Here is a 16,490-nt window from a genome sequence, read left to right on the forward strand (position 1 = left end):
TTTAACATGGACATATTCTTTGACATGGACCAAATTATTAGTCGACTGGTCGAGCGGTTGAGCTTACTACATGGGTTAAATGCAGGGTCGCCGCAAATCGGCACAGCTTCAAGACAATTTTCGATCATTCTTCTGGTCAATCTTGATTTCAGAAAGTAATACTGTATATGTACATTTGATTACAAAGAATAAATTAAAAATGAATTATTATAATATATTATTATTAGACTATACGACAGGCGACATTCATTATTGTATATTGTTATACTGTATATCACTATTAGTATATACACGATTGCAATGCAAAGTTGATATAGGCTTAGTTCATTTCATTCCAGGCAATGCTGCCTGCCTTTATTTATCTTTAGGCCACTGGCCCATAGATTCATTTACTTTGACAGGTTAACATAGGCATTTCCATCTGTTAGTAACTTATGTAACTTTGAATAAGAAGGATTACGCCAATAATAAGGACTCAGTAAGGTTTTCCTTTCTGCCGGACATACAAGACAGTATTTAAGAATATACAGTAGTTGCAATTGTGTTTTCATTAGCATTATAGAGCAGTAAAAATATGTACAAATCCTCCCAGTGTACTCCTGTAGATTTTGAAAAGCGGTCGTACCAAACAATCAATTTAGACAATTCATAAAATTCTCATGGAGTCAAAGTATATATTTTTCAATGCCAATTTTTATTACATCTTACTACAAAAATTGGAAATATTTGAAATAAGTACACACGTATATTGAGTAAAGCTGGAAAGAAAATACTGTATATGACTGGTTAACAATTGGTTAATTATGTAAAATTATAGTTATATACAAATTAAGAACAATGATGCTCGTGGCAATATTATCTAGACAAAAACTAGGTAAATAACCCGATTTGTTGATGTAATCATTTACTACGATATGCCCAGAAGGATTCATTTATAATATTATCGAATAGAAGGGAAATATCAATTCTTTAAACCCATCAATGCATTAACTTCTTTATTCATTTCATATTCTTTAAGTTTATCAATAAATGTATTAATCTTTTTTCCCTCTGCGAGTTCACCTGCCCTTTCTAATTCAAAAATTAAAAAAAATGGATCAGTTTCTTTGGTAACTTGAATTTCCATTAATTGTCCAATCGTCATCATGTTTTCGATGCTTACAATGTGACCAAACTCCAGAAGTCTCTTACGATGCTCCGAAAAAGTTTTGTTTGGAACATCTTTGAATTTGGGTAAATTCCATTCTTTCTTCATCTCCCGTTCAACACCACCAATCCCACACAAGTTAATCACTTCAATGAAGACAGTTACTGTGAGAAGTCCAGGCGTTGTAAGCAAATTAATCAAACCTTTTGGCTCATCTTGTCTCTGGATGTCGGTTTGTTTAATCTTGCTTTTTCCGATGAACTCGCTAATAACTACTTTCATCTTGCTTAAGTGTCCTCGGCACTTTTTATTACACCAATGAGATACTTTCGTTATCATTTCATTGAATTCCTTGTCGGACAATTCTACAACAAAGTTGAAATAATATTAAATGTCTGTTTTTTGGCTTTAGACATAATGGTAACACTAGCAACATACAACACGGCCAACATTCGTTTCGTTTGACGTTTACATTATTTATTCAACCAGCACAATAACAATACAATAATATACAACACAACTTGTAGGCCTAAAAACAAAAAAGCTGGGCACCTAACTTAAATGAGCCCGCTACCCCTATTTCATGTATACGATTTATTTCTATTACAAAACTAAATATCACAAAATATTCATGGTTTATTTCTTGTAACTTGTAAATCTAGCTTTAACCCGATATAATTTGTTATATCGAAGTGGCCTACCTGGTGTTTGAGAACTTGCATCATATGACGTATCAGATCGGATCGGATCGGATTGTTCCATAGGTCGTGTACCTAAAAGTGCCAAGAATCATTTAGTGACTTTTATTACTTAAGTTATTCATACTGGTACCTTCTGGTACACAATGTAGAATACAATAATAACAAGCTTATACCTCCGTTGTCTGTTCTATCATCTTGCATCGGTGGCGAATCATCCGAAGATGTAAATGGCGGATCTATAAATGTAAAAAAAAAAGAAAAAAAAAAAGAAAAAAAAGAGTTGTATTAGTATTGTACGATTTCTGAATAATAACCAGACATTATTTTGAATCTGATCGTTTGAAATACATCATTTTACTGACCTGGATTTCTGATCGAAGGAAGAGGTGGAGGGGATGGTAGATCCTTTGGTATTAAGTTATCGGTCTGAGGATTCTGTAAACAAAAATAAACTAAACTAAATGAAATATACTGTAATTATTCGCATTCATGCAAAATAAAACATTTTCTTGTAAATGATTGTATTTTTAAATTGTTAAATTTTACTACAGAACAAATAATTTTAACTTACCAAAGTTTTGTATTTTTGTAGTTTTGTAAGTAAATCTTGGACATTTTTCTCAAAGTTCTCTACATTTGAAAAGTTAATGTAGTGTTTTCCACCAAATATTGTCTTAACCCAACTGTTTAGTTTATAGCCCTCTTCCATTATTAGTGGAATAATATGATCCTTATTATCATCTCTCCGATGCAATTTCCCTCTAAATGAAACAAAAAACATAGTAGCCTATATTTGTAATTCAGCTTCGGTTATTAAACTAAAAAAATAATTTATAAAAAACCAAACGAAAACTACTTATGATTAATTGATGTTTTTTACATTAAAACAATATTTACCACGTTCGCAATTTTTGCTGTCCTCGTATGCTTTAGATAGACATCCAACTACAACTGTGGCGTGTTTTACAGCTTCAGCCATATCAAGGTAAATTGAATCTTTTATTCCATCTGTCTTACCTACGTCAATCCACACTCTGTAACCTTCTTGCCATAAACGATACCTTATATTTCTAACGATGCTAATGAACATTATTAAACAACTTATTAAGATCATGGAGGAAGATACAATGAATACGGGACGGTATCCTAGAGGTTACTCATGATTTAATGAAAATTGCCCTTGCGTAAATTGATATATTATGTAGTATATTTTCAATTCTTTGTCATTATTATCACGTTAAAAGCTATCTTTATTTTTAAAATTCTGCAATTTTTCAGTAATAACCATAAATAAGCTTATTTAGATAGGATTATAATACTATATACTTAACTAATTAATTATTACACTTTATATAAAATTAATTCATTAAGTCTCAAATACAAATTTTAAACAGAAATATTAACTTGGAATATTATACTTATTCTTGGTTCCATTGACATTTAAGAGCAAAACAACAAAAACTAAAACAATAAGGTGAACACAGTAAAGAAACATCAAATTCAGCGGTCACCAAATGCGTGGTTAATATAAATATGTATTATTTTAACTTACTCTTTTTCTCTACTCTGTTTCCAACAGTAGCTGAGCATAACGTATTCTCGTTCCTGGAACAAAATGTTTTTCATAAGTTATTGTTAATTAGTACTTGTATGTTGATGAATATGATGTGATTGTTAATAATTGACAAGGTTTAATTTCATTCTATTTTGCATCGAAAACGATACATACAAATAAAATAAATAAAACAAACACAACCAGGCAGAGACGGGATTCCCAAAAAGTGAACCTAATCACTACCGTATGTAGTAGTACGATCTCATATTGCACTGGTTGGATAAAAAAAACATTCTCAATATCAAAATTTGTATAAACAGTAACAATTTGTAAAAATACATCTTTTAAATATATATATATATTAGGCCTATTCCGGTACAACATTATTTGATTGCAATATATAAAAAAAATAGGCAAAATATATTATAATCTTAAATATTGTTTACAAAAGTAGTAACATTCAAAATTAATGATTGGTTGATGATATGAGGATTTATGGTGTTTAATGATTATAACTTTTACAAATATGTTATAAGTAATGCCCTAGTAAAGCAACATCCAATACCAATATACAAACGCATTTGAATCATTTTTCTAATATTTTTCTATATTATTGTTTATATGATTAGTCCTATATTTTATTGTTTTCTCTTGACTGTATTCAAGATCGTCCATTTGTTATTTATCAATTTATGATGATGAAATTCGTATTTAATTAAAACTTACCGACATTTTAAATAGGCCCTTTTGTTTCTGCCGTTTAAATCTATTAATATAAAGTATACAATTTAGTTTCCTATCATATGATTATAATAATATAATTACATTGAATTCAATATAGAAGATGAAATAAACTAGATAATTACGTGCAATATCAATACCAAAATATATATCAAGTGTTATGCTAGCTCGGTAAATAATGTAAACACGTAAGCCTAATCTTAATGTAGGCATAATATGTGGATAAAACAGCAGCTCTAAACCCTAAGCCGTGCAGTCCATGATTAAGCTGATCCCTTGGTGGTGTAACAACTAATTTCAATAAATAGTGAATTGCTCCCTACCTGTGCTAAAAGGTATTGTAAAATAATCAAATTCCGAACCTCACACAATTTAGATTGTTTGATCTAAAAACTGATATTTTCCTGATTTACACTATAGATAATATCTCTATGTTTACATGTATTAAAAATGTTTAATAAACAACCAATGAAGAGATGAATTCTTACCAAAAAACAACAAGGTGTGTTCCGCGATGCTACAGTCACGTGTAACGTTTATTAGGATTCAATTGGACCATGGACCTTATACAATACAGTTTATTTATGGAACAGAAATTTCCATATGCTATTTTCTGTTGTTATTAATTTTAACAATTGGTTTTAAACCTGATTCGTTTAATAATCTTCACATCTCGACAATCTCTTAGCAAGTAGTTGCTAATGCAAAGAAAATAATTAGTCTATAGGACCTATTAATAATTCTGAAGAAGATTTTTCGCGGTTAAGTTAATTGCATAACCATCATGCTATCAAATACACCTAGAAGAATTACCTTCCGGTAGTTAGGCCTGCCTTCTATTTCTAGGTATAACCATGATGTTGCCTTGATCATGTATATTTGTCTTATTGATGTTAGTTATTTATTATTTGGCAAAAGTCCTAGAAAAATTCGTTAATAGTTTATTATATCGCATTTAAGATTAAATTTCGTGTGCTTCAAGCAACGCTTGGGTCAGGGGAAATTCGCAAGGATTTTACCGTAACCTACATTGCGTTTTATATTCTCCAATAATAATAGGCGTAATAATAATAAGCCTATATAGATATTATTGTTCATTAATAGAGCAGAACTGCCTGCTCGTTTACATTGTCGTGATTCTTGCAAACAACAGATAACAAGATAACGTTATGTAAGTTTTATATGACGGTAATGGTAATGGCATATCATCGTACCATAAATTTTACTTCCACGACGATGACGGCGGCAATTACACATTATGCATTAAGGCACTCCAGATCAACTCTAAAATTATTAGAGAACATTTAATAATTGATAATTGTACCAATATCCATGCCTATTAAATACAACCTTAGGGCTCAATTGGAATTTCCCATAACAAGTAGGCTCTCTCAGTTAAAATTTATATACCAGATTCATATTCAATGATTAGCATAACAATATCGACCCCAACGATTATCCGGCCAACCGTACTGATACCAATTCGGACTCATCAGAGGAACTTTGCTACTATAACGTCACGTTTGGCCTATCCCCTCAACCTGTCCATTGTGGTATAAAGTGTTTAGATTAATATTATAGTTCCAGAGTTTGTACTTTATTCAGTAAGTGGTAACTGTCAATTTAATATCAATGACTAATGGCAATGAGGTATTGTATGTCAATTTCCTCATCATTCCCCTTAGCACAACCAATGAAACGGTGCATTGGGTATATCACTGTTTTGGTTGAAAATTTGATTGTTTATACTGTGGTGCTATGAATAAACTAAAGGAATTCAGTAATTGTATATTGTGAATTAGGTCACTACAGCATACATCTGAAAAATCGGCTTTTCATTTTCTTTTTTTTTCAACAGTAGACCTGATGTTAATTGTTTATACCGAAACTACTGTAGGGCCTATATTATAAATTTACGTATAACTGTAATATGATTTTGAAATTAATATATTATATAATATATATATTAAATAATATATTATACTGTACGGTATACATCGTTAAAGTAAAGGTAAAATGTGTTCTAATGTATGTATGTAATCACCAAGACACAATGTTATAGGCCTAACTACCGTATTTATTCGAATAAACACCCCGGGCGTTTATTGTTCTGGACGGTTTTTAGGGGAGTTTTTTGGGTGTAATAATAATATGGTAATACAGTATATATAAAAATACCATACCATTACCTTCAAGATTCGTAATCTACGGAATATTCTGGTCTAGAAAAGTTGGATGGCAATTTGTCCCCTTTTCGGGTGGTGATACCGGACTATTTGTGGTGCCACCGGACTATTTGTTTTGGTATTATCAATATGGTTAGAATACATTTGCATTTACCACCAATTAGATAATAAGGCCTATTTAAATGAGATATTACATTGAATAAATAAATATATCCTATTAATAATAATAATATTAATATCCTATATTTATAAAGCGCCTAATGTTTTAAAACTAATATTCCCCGGATTTTTTAATCAAAAACGTATGGAAACATACTCCAATGCAGCTAACAGCGCAAGGTTGTGTCTGGACCTTTTATGTAGGCCTACCCATTTGTACACCTAGGTAGCAGGAAGACAAAACGTAATATAAAATGTCTTTTACAATTCAACGAATGTTTGATTTGAACCCACGATCAGTTAGTCAAGCGTCCAACCTACTGCACCAATCGCCCTATTACTGTTCATGCTAAATTCATTTCATGGTAACTGCAGACGTTAGGAAAGTGTCAATAAACAATTCAAGAAACCTTTAGCTTTCTTCTTTATTTTAAATCTCAAAAGAAATTCAGTAGCAGGCCCATGTATTTGGTTATTCGATCGGTATGAAATTTGCGTTTTTATACACAAAAAATTGCAGCAGGTTACAGAAACGGTGGCGGGTTACAAAAACAATCGCAGCAGGCTACAAAAACGGTGGCGGGTTACAAAAACGGTGGCGTGTTACAAAAACGGTGGCAGTTAAAAAGCGGTGGCAGGTTACAAATACTTGTGTTGGAGCAAAAAAATGGCAGGAAGCAACAGTGGCAGGAAACAAAAACAGTGCAGGGTAAAAAAACAGTGGCAGAGTACAAAAACAGTGGCAGGGTACAAAAACAGTGGCAGGGTACACAAACTGTGGCAGGGTACATAAAACCCGTAGACTGTCATCTGCTTATAATTAATAGTTGTGTTGTTGAAAATTGTGAATTAGATATTTTTTATTGTAGTTTTTCTAAGTTTAAATGTCTGATACATAAGTTGGTTAGATAATTTTAAATTATTTTAAATTTTAAATTATTTTAGTAATGTTTAAATATGATTCTAATTGTTATAGTTCTTATTTATATATGTATATTTTCATCCTGTAATTGGTGTTTACACTGTTGGATGTACAATAAATAAATAAAAATAAAAATAAATAAACGGTGGCAGGGTACAAAATCAGTGGCAGGGTACAACAATTTGTATTGTACAAAACGAATGGCTGTGAACAAAAACAATGATCGGGTAACAAAAACAGTGGCAGGGTACACAAACAGTGGCAGGGTACACAAACAGTGGCAGAGTACACAAACAGTGGCAGGGTACACAAACAGTGGCAGGGTACACAAACAGTGACAGGGTACACAAACAGTGACAGGGTACACAAACAGTGGCAGGGTACACAAACAGTGGCAGGGTACACAAACAGTGGCAGGGTACACAAACAGTGGCAGGGTACACAAACAGTGGCAGGGTACACAAACAGTGGCAGGGTACACAAACAGTGACAGGGTACACAAACAGTGACAGGGTACACAAACAGTGACAGGGTACACAAACAGTGGCAGGGTACACAAACAGTGGCAGGGTACACAAACAGTGGCAGGGTACACAAACAGTGGCAGGGTACACAAACAGTGGCAGGGTACACAAACAGTGGCAGGGTATACAAACAGTGGCAGGGTACACAAACAGTGGCAGGGTACACAAACAGTGGCAGGGTACACAAACAGTGGCAGGGTACACAAACAGTGGCAGGGTACACAAACAGTGGCAGGGTACACAAACAGTGGCAGGGTACACAAACAGTGGCAGGGTATACAAACAGTGGCAGGGTATACAAACAGTGGCAGAGTACACAAACAGTGACAGGGTACACAAACAGTGACAGGGTACACAAACAGTGGCAGAGTACACAAACAGTGGCAGGGTACACAAACAGTGGCAGGGTACACAAACAGTGGCAGGGTACACAAACAGTGGCAGAGTACACAAACAGTGACAGGGTACACAAACAGTGGCAGGGTACACAAACAGTGGCAGGGTATACAAACAGTGACAGGGTACACAAACAGTGGCAGAGTACACAAACAGTGGCAGAGTACACAAACAGTGGCAGAGTACACAAACAGTGACAGGGTACACAAACAGTGGCAGGGTACACAAACAGTGGCAGGGTACAAAAACAGTGGCAGAGTACAAAAACAGTGGCAGAGTACACAAACAGTGGCAGGGTACACAAACAGTGACAGGGTACACAAACAGTGGCAGGGTACACAAACAGTGGCAGGGTACACAAACAGTGGCAGGGTACACAAACAGTGGCAGGGTACACAAACAGTGGCAGGGTATACAAACAGTGGCAGAGTACACAAACAGTGGCAGAGTACACAAACAGTGGCAGGGTACACAAACAGTGGCAGGGTATACAAACAGTGACAGGGTACACAAACAGTGGCAGAGTACACAAACAGTGGCAGAGTACACAAACAGTGGCAGGGTACACAAACAGTGACAGGGTACACAAACAGTGGCAGAGTACACAAACAGTGGCAGAGTACACAAACAGTGGCAGGGTACACAAACAGTGACAGGGTACACAAACAGTGGCAGAGTACACAAACAGTGGCAGGGTACACAAACAGTGGCAGGGTACACAAACAGTGGCAGGGTACACAAACAGTGGCAGAGTACACAAACAGTGGCAGGGTACACAAACAGTGGCAGGGTACACAAACAGTGGCAGGGTACACAAACAGTGGCAGGGTACACAAACAGTGGCAGGGTACACAAACAGTGGCAGGGTACACAAACTGTGGGTACACAAACAGTGGCAGAGTAAAAAAAAAACAGTAGCAGGGTACACAAACTGTGGCAGGGTACACAAACTGTGGGTACACAAACAGTAGCAGGGTACACAAACTGTGGGTACACAAACAGTGGCAGAGTAAAAAAAAAACAGTAGCAGGGTACACAAACTGTGGCAGGGTTAAAAAACAGTGGCAGGGTACAAAAACAGTGGCAGAGTAAAAAAAACAGTGGCAGGGTACACAAACTATCGGTACACAAACAGTGGCAGGGTAAAAAAACAGTGGCAGAGTAAAAAAAACAGTGGCAGGGTGCACAAACTGTGGCAGGGTAAAAAAACAGTGGCAGGGTACAAAATCAGTGGCAGAGTAAAAAAAACAGTGGCAGGGTACACAAACTGTGGCAGGGTACACAAACTGTGGCAGGGTACACAAACTGTGGCAGGGTAAAAAAACAGTGGCAGAGTACAAAAACAGTGGCAGGGTACAAAAACAGTGGCAGAGTACAAAAACAGTGGCAGGGTACACAAACAGTGACAGGGTACAGAAACAATCACACTAGGGTACAAAATCTTGCGTTGTACACAAAATAATGGCTGGAAACAAAACCAGTGGCAGGGTACAAAAACAGTGGCAGGGTACAAAAACAGTGGCGGGTGTAACATTTTTTAGACCTCTAAGGCCTGACATTTTCAAGTGTAATTTATGAAGACATATAATAGCCCTAGTTTTCAAAAACCATGATAGAGCTAGCTGGTCCTGGATATATATATTTCGTTTCATATTGCGAAGTATAATAAGTGCATTTTCTGGGGACCTAGTAACAGTTTATTAAAAAAAAATGTTATGTCCTGGGGACTTTAGGCCTATATGTTTTTTTTTTTCATATTTCGAATTATAATAAATTCCAATTTCTAGGCACCTAGCAACTCTATTTTTCAACATTTTCTTAGCTCCACCCCATCCATGGTGGGCTGGTCCTGGATATAATATAAATTAAAGTGCAATTTCTGGGGACATAGCAGCTCTATTTTTCTAAATTTTCTTAGCTCAGGCTCAAGCGTGGTGGGGCTGATGTATACTGGAGACATATTTCAAATTATAAGTGCCATTTCCATCTTAAAATAGTTCCACTACCAGACAGCAACCACCCTACGCCACTGAGAACAGAAACGGTGGCAGGATAATAATGAGTGGTAGGGTACACAATATCATGCGTTGTACAAAAACAAAGGCTGGGAACAATTACACGGTGGCATGGTACAAGTGACAGTGAGGGTGCAAAATATTGCATTGTACATACAACAACCGACAAAAAAGTGAATGGGAACAAAAACGGTTGTACTACAACAACTTGTGTTGTTACAAAAACAGTGACTGGGAACAAAGTTGCATTTTACAAAAATAGTGTTTTTTTGTCAGAATAATTAATTTAACATAATGATTTACAAAGTATCAAATTAGCAATAGTGCTTATTAAATGCATATAAGTTAATATTGAAGTATTTAATGTCATTAGGCCTACTTGTGTATATAAAATACAATAAAGATAAAATACAGAAATACAATACAAAAACCAACTTCCAGATTATTTAATCATGATGGCTAGTCAACATTGGTTAAAGTTTTTAAAATGTTCTAGTATTACCTTACTTGGTAATAATCACATAATTTATGTTATATATACAAATAATAATGCATGAGCAATAGTAGGCCTCTAAAAATAGTAGGTTATATGCATACAGTGATCTACATACACCAGAGTTACACGGTGTCTAAGTTTTAAATGCTTGTTTTATTTATAAGTGTTCAATGCATCCACCTCTTTCGTCGTGTCATTTTCTAGATCTCCTAGCATTTCAATAAATGATTCCTTATTCTTGGGAGTCAGTACATTATGAAGTTCTAGTTCAAATATCAGATTCCACTTATCTGCCTTGTTCTTGCAAGAAAGACTAGACAATTTTACAATTTCTTCCAAGTTACTTTGATTTACAATAATTCCGAATTCGATCACGTTTTGGCGATATTTTGTGATTGTATTTATTTCTTTATTAGACGTAGGGTACTGATATTCCGGTATCTTATCTAGGATGACCTCCTCAATAGCCCCTACCCCACATAAGAACGCAGCCTCGGCGATAACATCTATGTTTGATGGACTAAGTTTACCACTACCCCGGAGTAACTTAAACAATTCAAATTCGTCATTATTATTTTGAATGTCAGTTATTCCGATTTTGTTAAAGTCACATAGTAGTACCTTCAACATGTGGACGTTGCCAAACTTTTTCCAACGTTGTGAAACTTTTACGAGCAGACTTGCATATTCACGTTCAGTCAGTTCTATAAAAAAACAAAATATTTATATAATTTCTTTCATAACAATTAACATGTCAAATAAATACAGTAATAACATTATTAATTGATCTCCACTGATATCCACAGCGTTATCAGTAATTTACCTTTTTATTTTATAAATCAAAAACATAACAAGTTGCGACCTCCATCGGAGTAAGAAGTGAAAACGGATTCAGAATCATGATCCGGATCCTGTCTATGTTACGTACCCTGCGTATAGCACGCGCAAAAATGTGCATCCATGGGAATATAAACATTTAATGACATACATTGTGTTCTAATTTTTAAAGTTAAAATTGAAAGCGTGCGTAAATTCAACAAATAGTTTAAAATTGAGCACGTGGTTTATTTTGGTAGGTAGTAGCCCAGTTACTAGTGGTTGACCAAGACCTAGAAATTATACTGCAATGATATATCTCTCTATTATCTGTAGAAATATGTAGGATCCTACTATGATAAGTATAGGCCTATGTAAAGAAATTAATGTTCTGATATATCTTACTGTAACTTCGTCTTGTAGGCCTACTAGTTGTCCTCTCTTCAAGATTACCAGGTATTCCTGTAAAATAGATAGTTTTTATAATGTTATCAGTAGTTTAAAAAAAACCAGTCATTTCTGATTAAGGGAAAGGTTTGCTTACCTGATCCTAAAGAACCTGGATTATCCGTTGTGTCCACTGGGGGCGCTGTAGCTGGAGAATCCGAAGATGTAGATGGTGGAACTAAACACAATAAGTAAATTTTTATCGAGATTATTTGTTGATTTTATGAGAAGTATCTTGCCTTTATCATCCACAATAGAGGGAAATGGCGAACAGACAATTTAATTGGGTATACAATCATAATAAACCGTTTGGGGGCGCTAATTTCCCTATGCTTATACACTCAGTGCAGTTTTTCAGTGTTTAGACACAGCTAATAATTCCTGACGTAACGAAGGTTAAATTTACTATATGGTAGATTAGATTTCATATGAGTAAATAAATAAAATCACCCTATGCCATCTCTAACCGACAGGCAATTCTTTTTATTCTAATGTGTCCAAATGCTTATTTGTGGATTCACAAGCATACAATACAATGCGCCCCACTCAAATTACACTCACCATTTGCATCCCGGGAGTCATATGATACACGTGGGTTATCACCAAGCTTATTTTAAAACTACTTGTAATTTAAAAGTAAATATAGTATTCTGAAATAACATATTAAATTACTTAGCTTAATTGTTAAGATAATTTCTATATAAATCTTTAACTCACCTGGATTTCTGTTAGAAGAAAGTGGTTCAGGGAGCGGTAGATTAGCTGGTATTCGGTTGTTCTTCTCTGGATTCTGTAACAAAAGATTTTTTTATGGTATAAACAAAAAATGAGATCTGTTATTGAATGATTAGGGTTGACAAAGAATGGGTTTGTTTTCTATAGGGTAAGGGTTAGTAAGGAGTCTTGAATCTTCAGTTGCGTCTGTTGTCATGGACATAATACAATAAATCGTGTAGAATAGTTTAACTTACCAAAGTTGGGTAGTTCTGTAGTCTTGTAAGCAATTCCTGAAAATTGGCTTCAAAGCGTTCTACATTTGAAAAGTCAATCCAAATTCGTCCAACAAATATTCCCACAACCCAGTCGTCAAGTTTATAATCCTTCTCCATCAGTAGTGGAATGCGTTTCTTGTCATAATGACCAATGCAGCCACCCTCTAAAATGAAAAAAAAAATGAAATACATTACCTTGCTTCAAGACATTGCAGTTTTCCAGTGGAAATTGGTCCTAATAATAACGGTGACTCTGCATTTTTTGCATTATTGTCTTTCTCACTTGTCTTGTTAAATGACATAAAGGAGATTCGAACTCGGAATCGTCTGTTTGATATTAGACCTGCCACAAGTCTCTAATGATTGTTTCTTTAAGTTTTACCATATAGATATAATTATTTTGATGTTTGTTTGTAGATTCAAATTCAAATATGATAGTCTAGATAGACATAATAATGGTAAAAAAGCAAAGGCGACGTTTCTTACGTATAATACTATAGCTTGCAGACACGAAATGACTTGTGGAATACTAGCTAACAACATAAAAAGACAATAACTAGGCCCTATTTATATTAATTTAGAGACTTGGGCTAGCCTATGACACGCCATGTATGCCAAAATTTTTTATAAATCGCAGTCTATCTCCTAGATAAGCTTATATAAAATCAATTAAAACAGACCTACCAGTTTTACAATTAGGGCTGTCTTCGTATTTCTTAGACAAGCAGGCTATGACAACTGTGGCATGTTTGACAGCATTAGGCATATCACTGTAAATAAAGTCTTTCATTCCATCCTTCCCATCTATATCAATCCACACTCTGTAACCTTCTTGCCATAAACGGTATCTTATATTTCTAACGATTCTAATGAAGAGACAATCATTGATTCTTTCTTAAAACTATTGTTGACTGATGACTGATGGATTATACACTAATATCATTTTTAGGCCTACGTAATTATTGCGATGACGTTGCAATTCTTGACGGCATTTAGTCAATATTGAAATACGTCATAATGTTTCCTTCTCTTTTCCTCCAATCATATTTATATATATTTTACCCTAAATGTTCTATAGTCTGTAATGTTATCAATGGTGACTAGATATACAAGAATGAATAAGACACGTTGGCGCTTCAGCACGCGTATAATACTGAAATCCGGGTGCATGGTTAGTCCTAAATATAATTTTTTTAAACTTACACTTTGTGAGCCCAATTGTAGCTGAGCATAATGTATCCTCTTTCCTAAAAACAAATCACATTTAATTACATTACATGAATTCATGTATGATGTCAATACATATTATAAGACTAAATATTAATAATTGTTTATTTATGATAATTTGGTACAGTAAATTATTCCTAGTTTGAACAGTGAAATCGATACACCTATAGTTCATAATTCATAAATTCTTTATTCACACCAACGGCAATTTAATTGGAGTAAACAAAAAACAGGCTTTCGCTAATCGATGCTTTAGCCCATATTTAACGAATGCATTGAACACAGTGCGTACAGGCTCATAGCAATGACATAGGAAATAAAACGAGTTATGTTATATTTTTAACACATTTATTTTTATATATTCAAAGGAAAATTGTTTCAAAATGTGAAGCCGGTGTATAAAGAAACTTTAAATTGACCAGCCATGGTGGTAGTAGTATGGCTTATTGATTGTTTTATATTATATTTTTATCTATTCTCCAATAGATGTTTATAATAAAATAAATTACTTACCGTCATGGTTGAGATCTTTATTTAGACAGTTTCTTCAATACTTCAAAATCTGTAAATAAAAATTATTTAAAACAATGTTACTTTTAAGCATACCAATCATAGTATGCATGTCAGGTGGACGTCACGGGAAATATATTTCCCGATGACTTTCAAATTTAAAGTTTATTTCTAGACATGATAATAACACAATGTTTACAATGTATACCTATCAAAGGAATACATTGTGCGATGAAGACTTAGACTTAAGCTACACGTTGATCATCCCCCAAAAGATAGATTTTTAAACTTAATCTAAAAACGGTACAACTCTTTTGATGTTATTCAATCTCGTTTATGCAGCGGTTTCGAAATGAATGAACCACATAAATAGCAATATATATATATAGTGAGCCAGTTATGTGAACTAAAGAAAGCGAATTTGTCGTCTATCATATTGACAAAATAATCTTCATAAAAAATGTTTTACGTGCGTGACGTTTTTGTTTTTTAAAGAGAAAGGAGTATGACACGGACATTTATACGGGTAGGTCTTTAAGACATCGTCTCAGTTTATATAATAAGCAAATGATGACTTCGCTGAGATAGGCCTATACCATTAATGATCTCAAATGTATTATAATGATAACTACAGGAAGGAAAGGGTCTACATGAAGATGGCTGTTAATTCTAGATAATATTTCCTATTATCTGAAAAGGGCTTGGCACGTTAAGTGGATAGAATACGGTAAAATATTTCATAAGAAAAAATGTATACACAAAACGTTTAACCAATGCAATGTTATTTACACTAATTTAAAAATGCCCTTTTCGGAGACTGCTCACGATTAATGGAATTCAACATTAATCAACAATATAGTATTACTATAATATATTTTAACGAAGTAAAAAAGGGTGACTATTCGCCCTGTCTACACAACATCTAACTTACTTAATTGCCGACATCCACCGGTGCCTTTCCCTAAATATTTCGCAACCAATCTGCAGCCCAACCTAAGTTATGAATAGGCTACTGTCACATCAACCGTGAAATCCATGCAAATTCTCTTTATCCTAGCATATTCTCCATCCACTTGACCGAATCCATACCCAGTGGAGGAATGTGATAATTATTCTTCGATAAAGATAACTAACAGCCTACTTCATAAACTCGATAGTTTGTAACCATTTCAAACAACGATTTGGTACATTATATAAATGTGAAACTGGAACTGGAAAAATGTTTAGGCCAAAAATTAAATTACTGAATATTTACCGAGCCACTTTCCTGACGCTGTTCCCCATAACACTCCCTACTAATTCGAATGGATCGTTTTATATTTCTCATAAAAGAGATGTCATTGTCTATTAATAGAGCGGAAATTATCCGCTTTTACAGTTATTAACCGTGTCAATAGACTATAGTAACTATAATAGGCCTAGTTATATTTATATAGTTGTTTCAATATCAATACCTCTGCCAAGAGAGGTCTTGTTTTTGTCTGCGTTTGTTTGTCTGCTTGTCTGTCTGATAGCGTCAGAACTAAACGACGGATTTAACTACATTTAAACCATCATATTTTAACTTTTTGAGGTAATCCCATGGTAATGTAATCTCTGATTGTTCTTAGTTCAAAATAAATCTGCTATACTTTCCGAGAAATTGAAAACGTGGAA

The 16,490-nt window shown here is 34.3% G+C and overlaps 2 protein-coding genes across 5 annotated transcripts; both read right to left on the reverse strand.

The window, feature by feature from the left end:
* Nucleotides 1-494: 494 nt before the first annotated feature.
* LOC144836138 (uncharacterized) lies at nt 495-4,531 on the reverse strand. Of its 2 annotated transcripts, none has more exons than XM_078691336.1 (8): nt 4,468-4,531; nt 4,130-4,169; nt 3,401-3,453; nt 2,420-2,927; nt 2,211-2,283; nt 2,022-2,084; nt 1,849-1,920; nt 495-1,512 (listed from the first exon to the last, which is right to left on the reverse strand). In XM_078691336.1, the coding sequence occupies exons 4-8, from the start codon at nt 2,627-2,629 to the stop codon at nt 962-964; spliced, it is 969 nt and encodes a 322-aa protein (XP_078547462.1). In that variant the 5' UTR covers nt 2,630-2,927; nt 3,401-3,453; nt 4,130-4,169; nt 4,468-4,531; the 3' UTR covers nt 495-961. The 2 variants fall into 2 exon arrangements, with proteins under 2 accessions (XP_078547462.1, XP_078547463.1); XM_078691337.1 differs by having other exon boundaries at nt 2,420-2,609; nt 2,746-3,453.
* Nucleotides 4,532-10,763: 6,232 nt separating this feature from the next.
* On the reverse strand, nt 10,764-16,137 carry LOC144858961 (uncharacterized). Of its 3 annotated transcripts, none has more exons than XM_078715122.1 (9): nt 16,090-16,137; nt 14,838-14,886; nt 14,301-14,344; nt 13,782-13,963; nt 13,077-13,261; nt 12,823-12,895; nt 12,203-12,283; nt 12,064-12,120; nt 10,764-11,546 (listed from the first exon to the last, which is right to left on the reverse strand). In XM_078715122.1, exons 2-9 carry the CDS (start codon nt 14,841-14,843, stop codon nt 10,996-10,998), a joined length of 1,179 nt encoding a protein of 392 aa, XP_078571248.1. In that variant the 5' UTR covers nt 14,844-14,886; nt 16,090-16,137; the 3' UTR covers nt 10,764-10,995. The 3 variants fall into 3 exon arrangements, with proteins under 3 accessions (XP_078571248.1, XP_078571249.1, XP_078571250.1); XM_078715123.1 differs by lacking the exon at nt 16,090-16,137 and adding an exon at nt 15,766-16,035; XM_078715124.1 differs by lacking the exon at nt 16,090-16,137 and adding an exon at nt 15,043-15,218.
* Nucleotides 16,138-16,490: the final 353 nt, after the last annotated feature.

Source organism: Antedon bifida, chromosome 2 (assembly GCF_963402885.1).
Source record: "Antedon bifida chromosome 2, ecAntBifi1.1, whole genome shotgun sequence".
NCBI lineage: Eukaryota > Metazoa > Echinodermata > Crinoidea > Comatulida > Antedonidae > Antedon > Antedon bifida.

What these genes read in the sequence shown, in the direction of transcription:
- LOC144858961 (XM_078715122.1), bottom strand. An exon ending in CAGCCCTAATTGTAAAACTG is followed by an intron (nt 13,262 to 13,781) that starts GTAGGTCTGTTT and finishes TTTTCATTTTAG; the next exon opens with AGGGTGGCTGCATTGGTCAT. An exon ending in TCCAGGTTCTTTAGGATCAG is followed by an intron (nt 12,121 to 12,202) that starts GTAAGCAAACCT and finishes TCTATTTTACAG; the next exon opens with GAATACCTGGTAATCTTGAA.
- LOC144836138 (XM_078691336.1), bottom strand. Translation starts at nt 2,629, where the DNA reads ATGTTTTTTGTTTCATTTAGAGGGAAATTGCATCGGAGAGATGATAAT. An exon ending in TACAAAAATACAAAACTTTG is followed by an intron (nt 2,284 to 2,419) that starts GTAAGTTAAAAT and finishes TTTTGTTTACAG; the next exon opens with AATCCTCAGACCGATAACTT. An exon ending in TCCTTCGATCAGAAATCCAG is followed by an intron (nt 2,085 to 2,210) that starts GTCAGTAAAATG and finishes TTACATTTATAG; the next exon opens with ATCCGCCATTTACATCTTCG.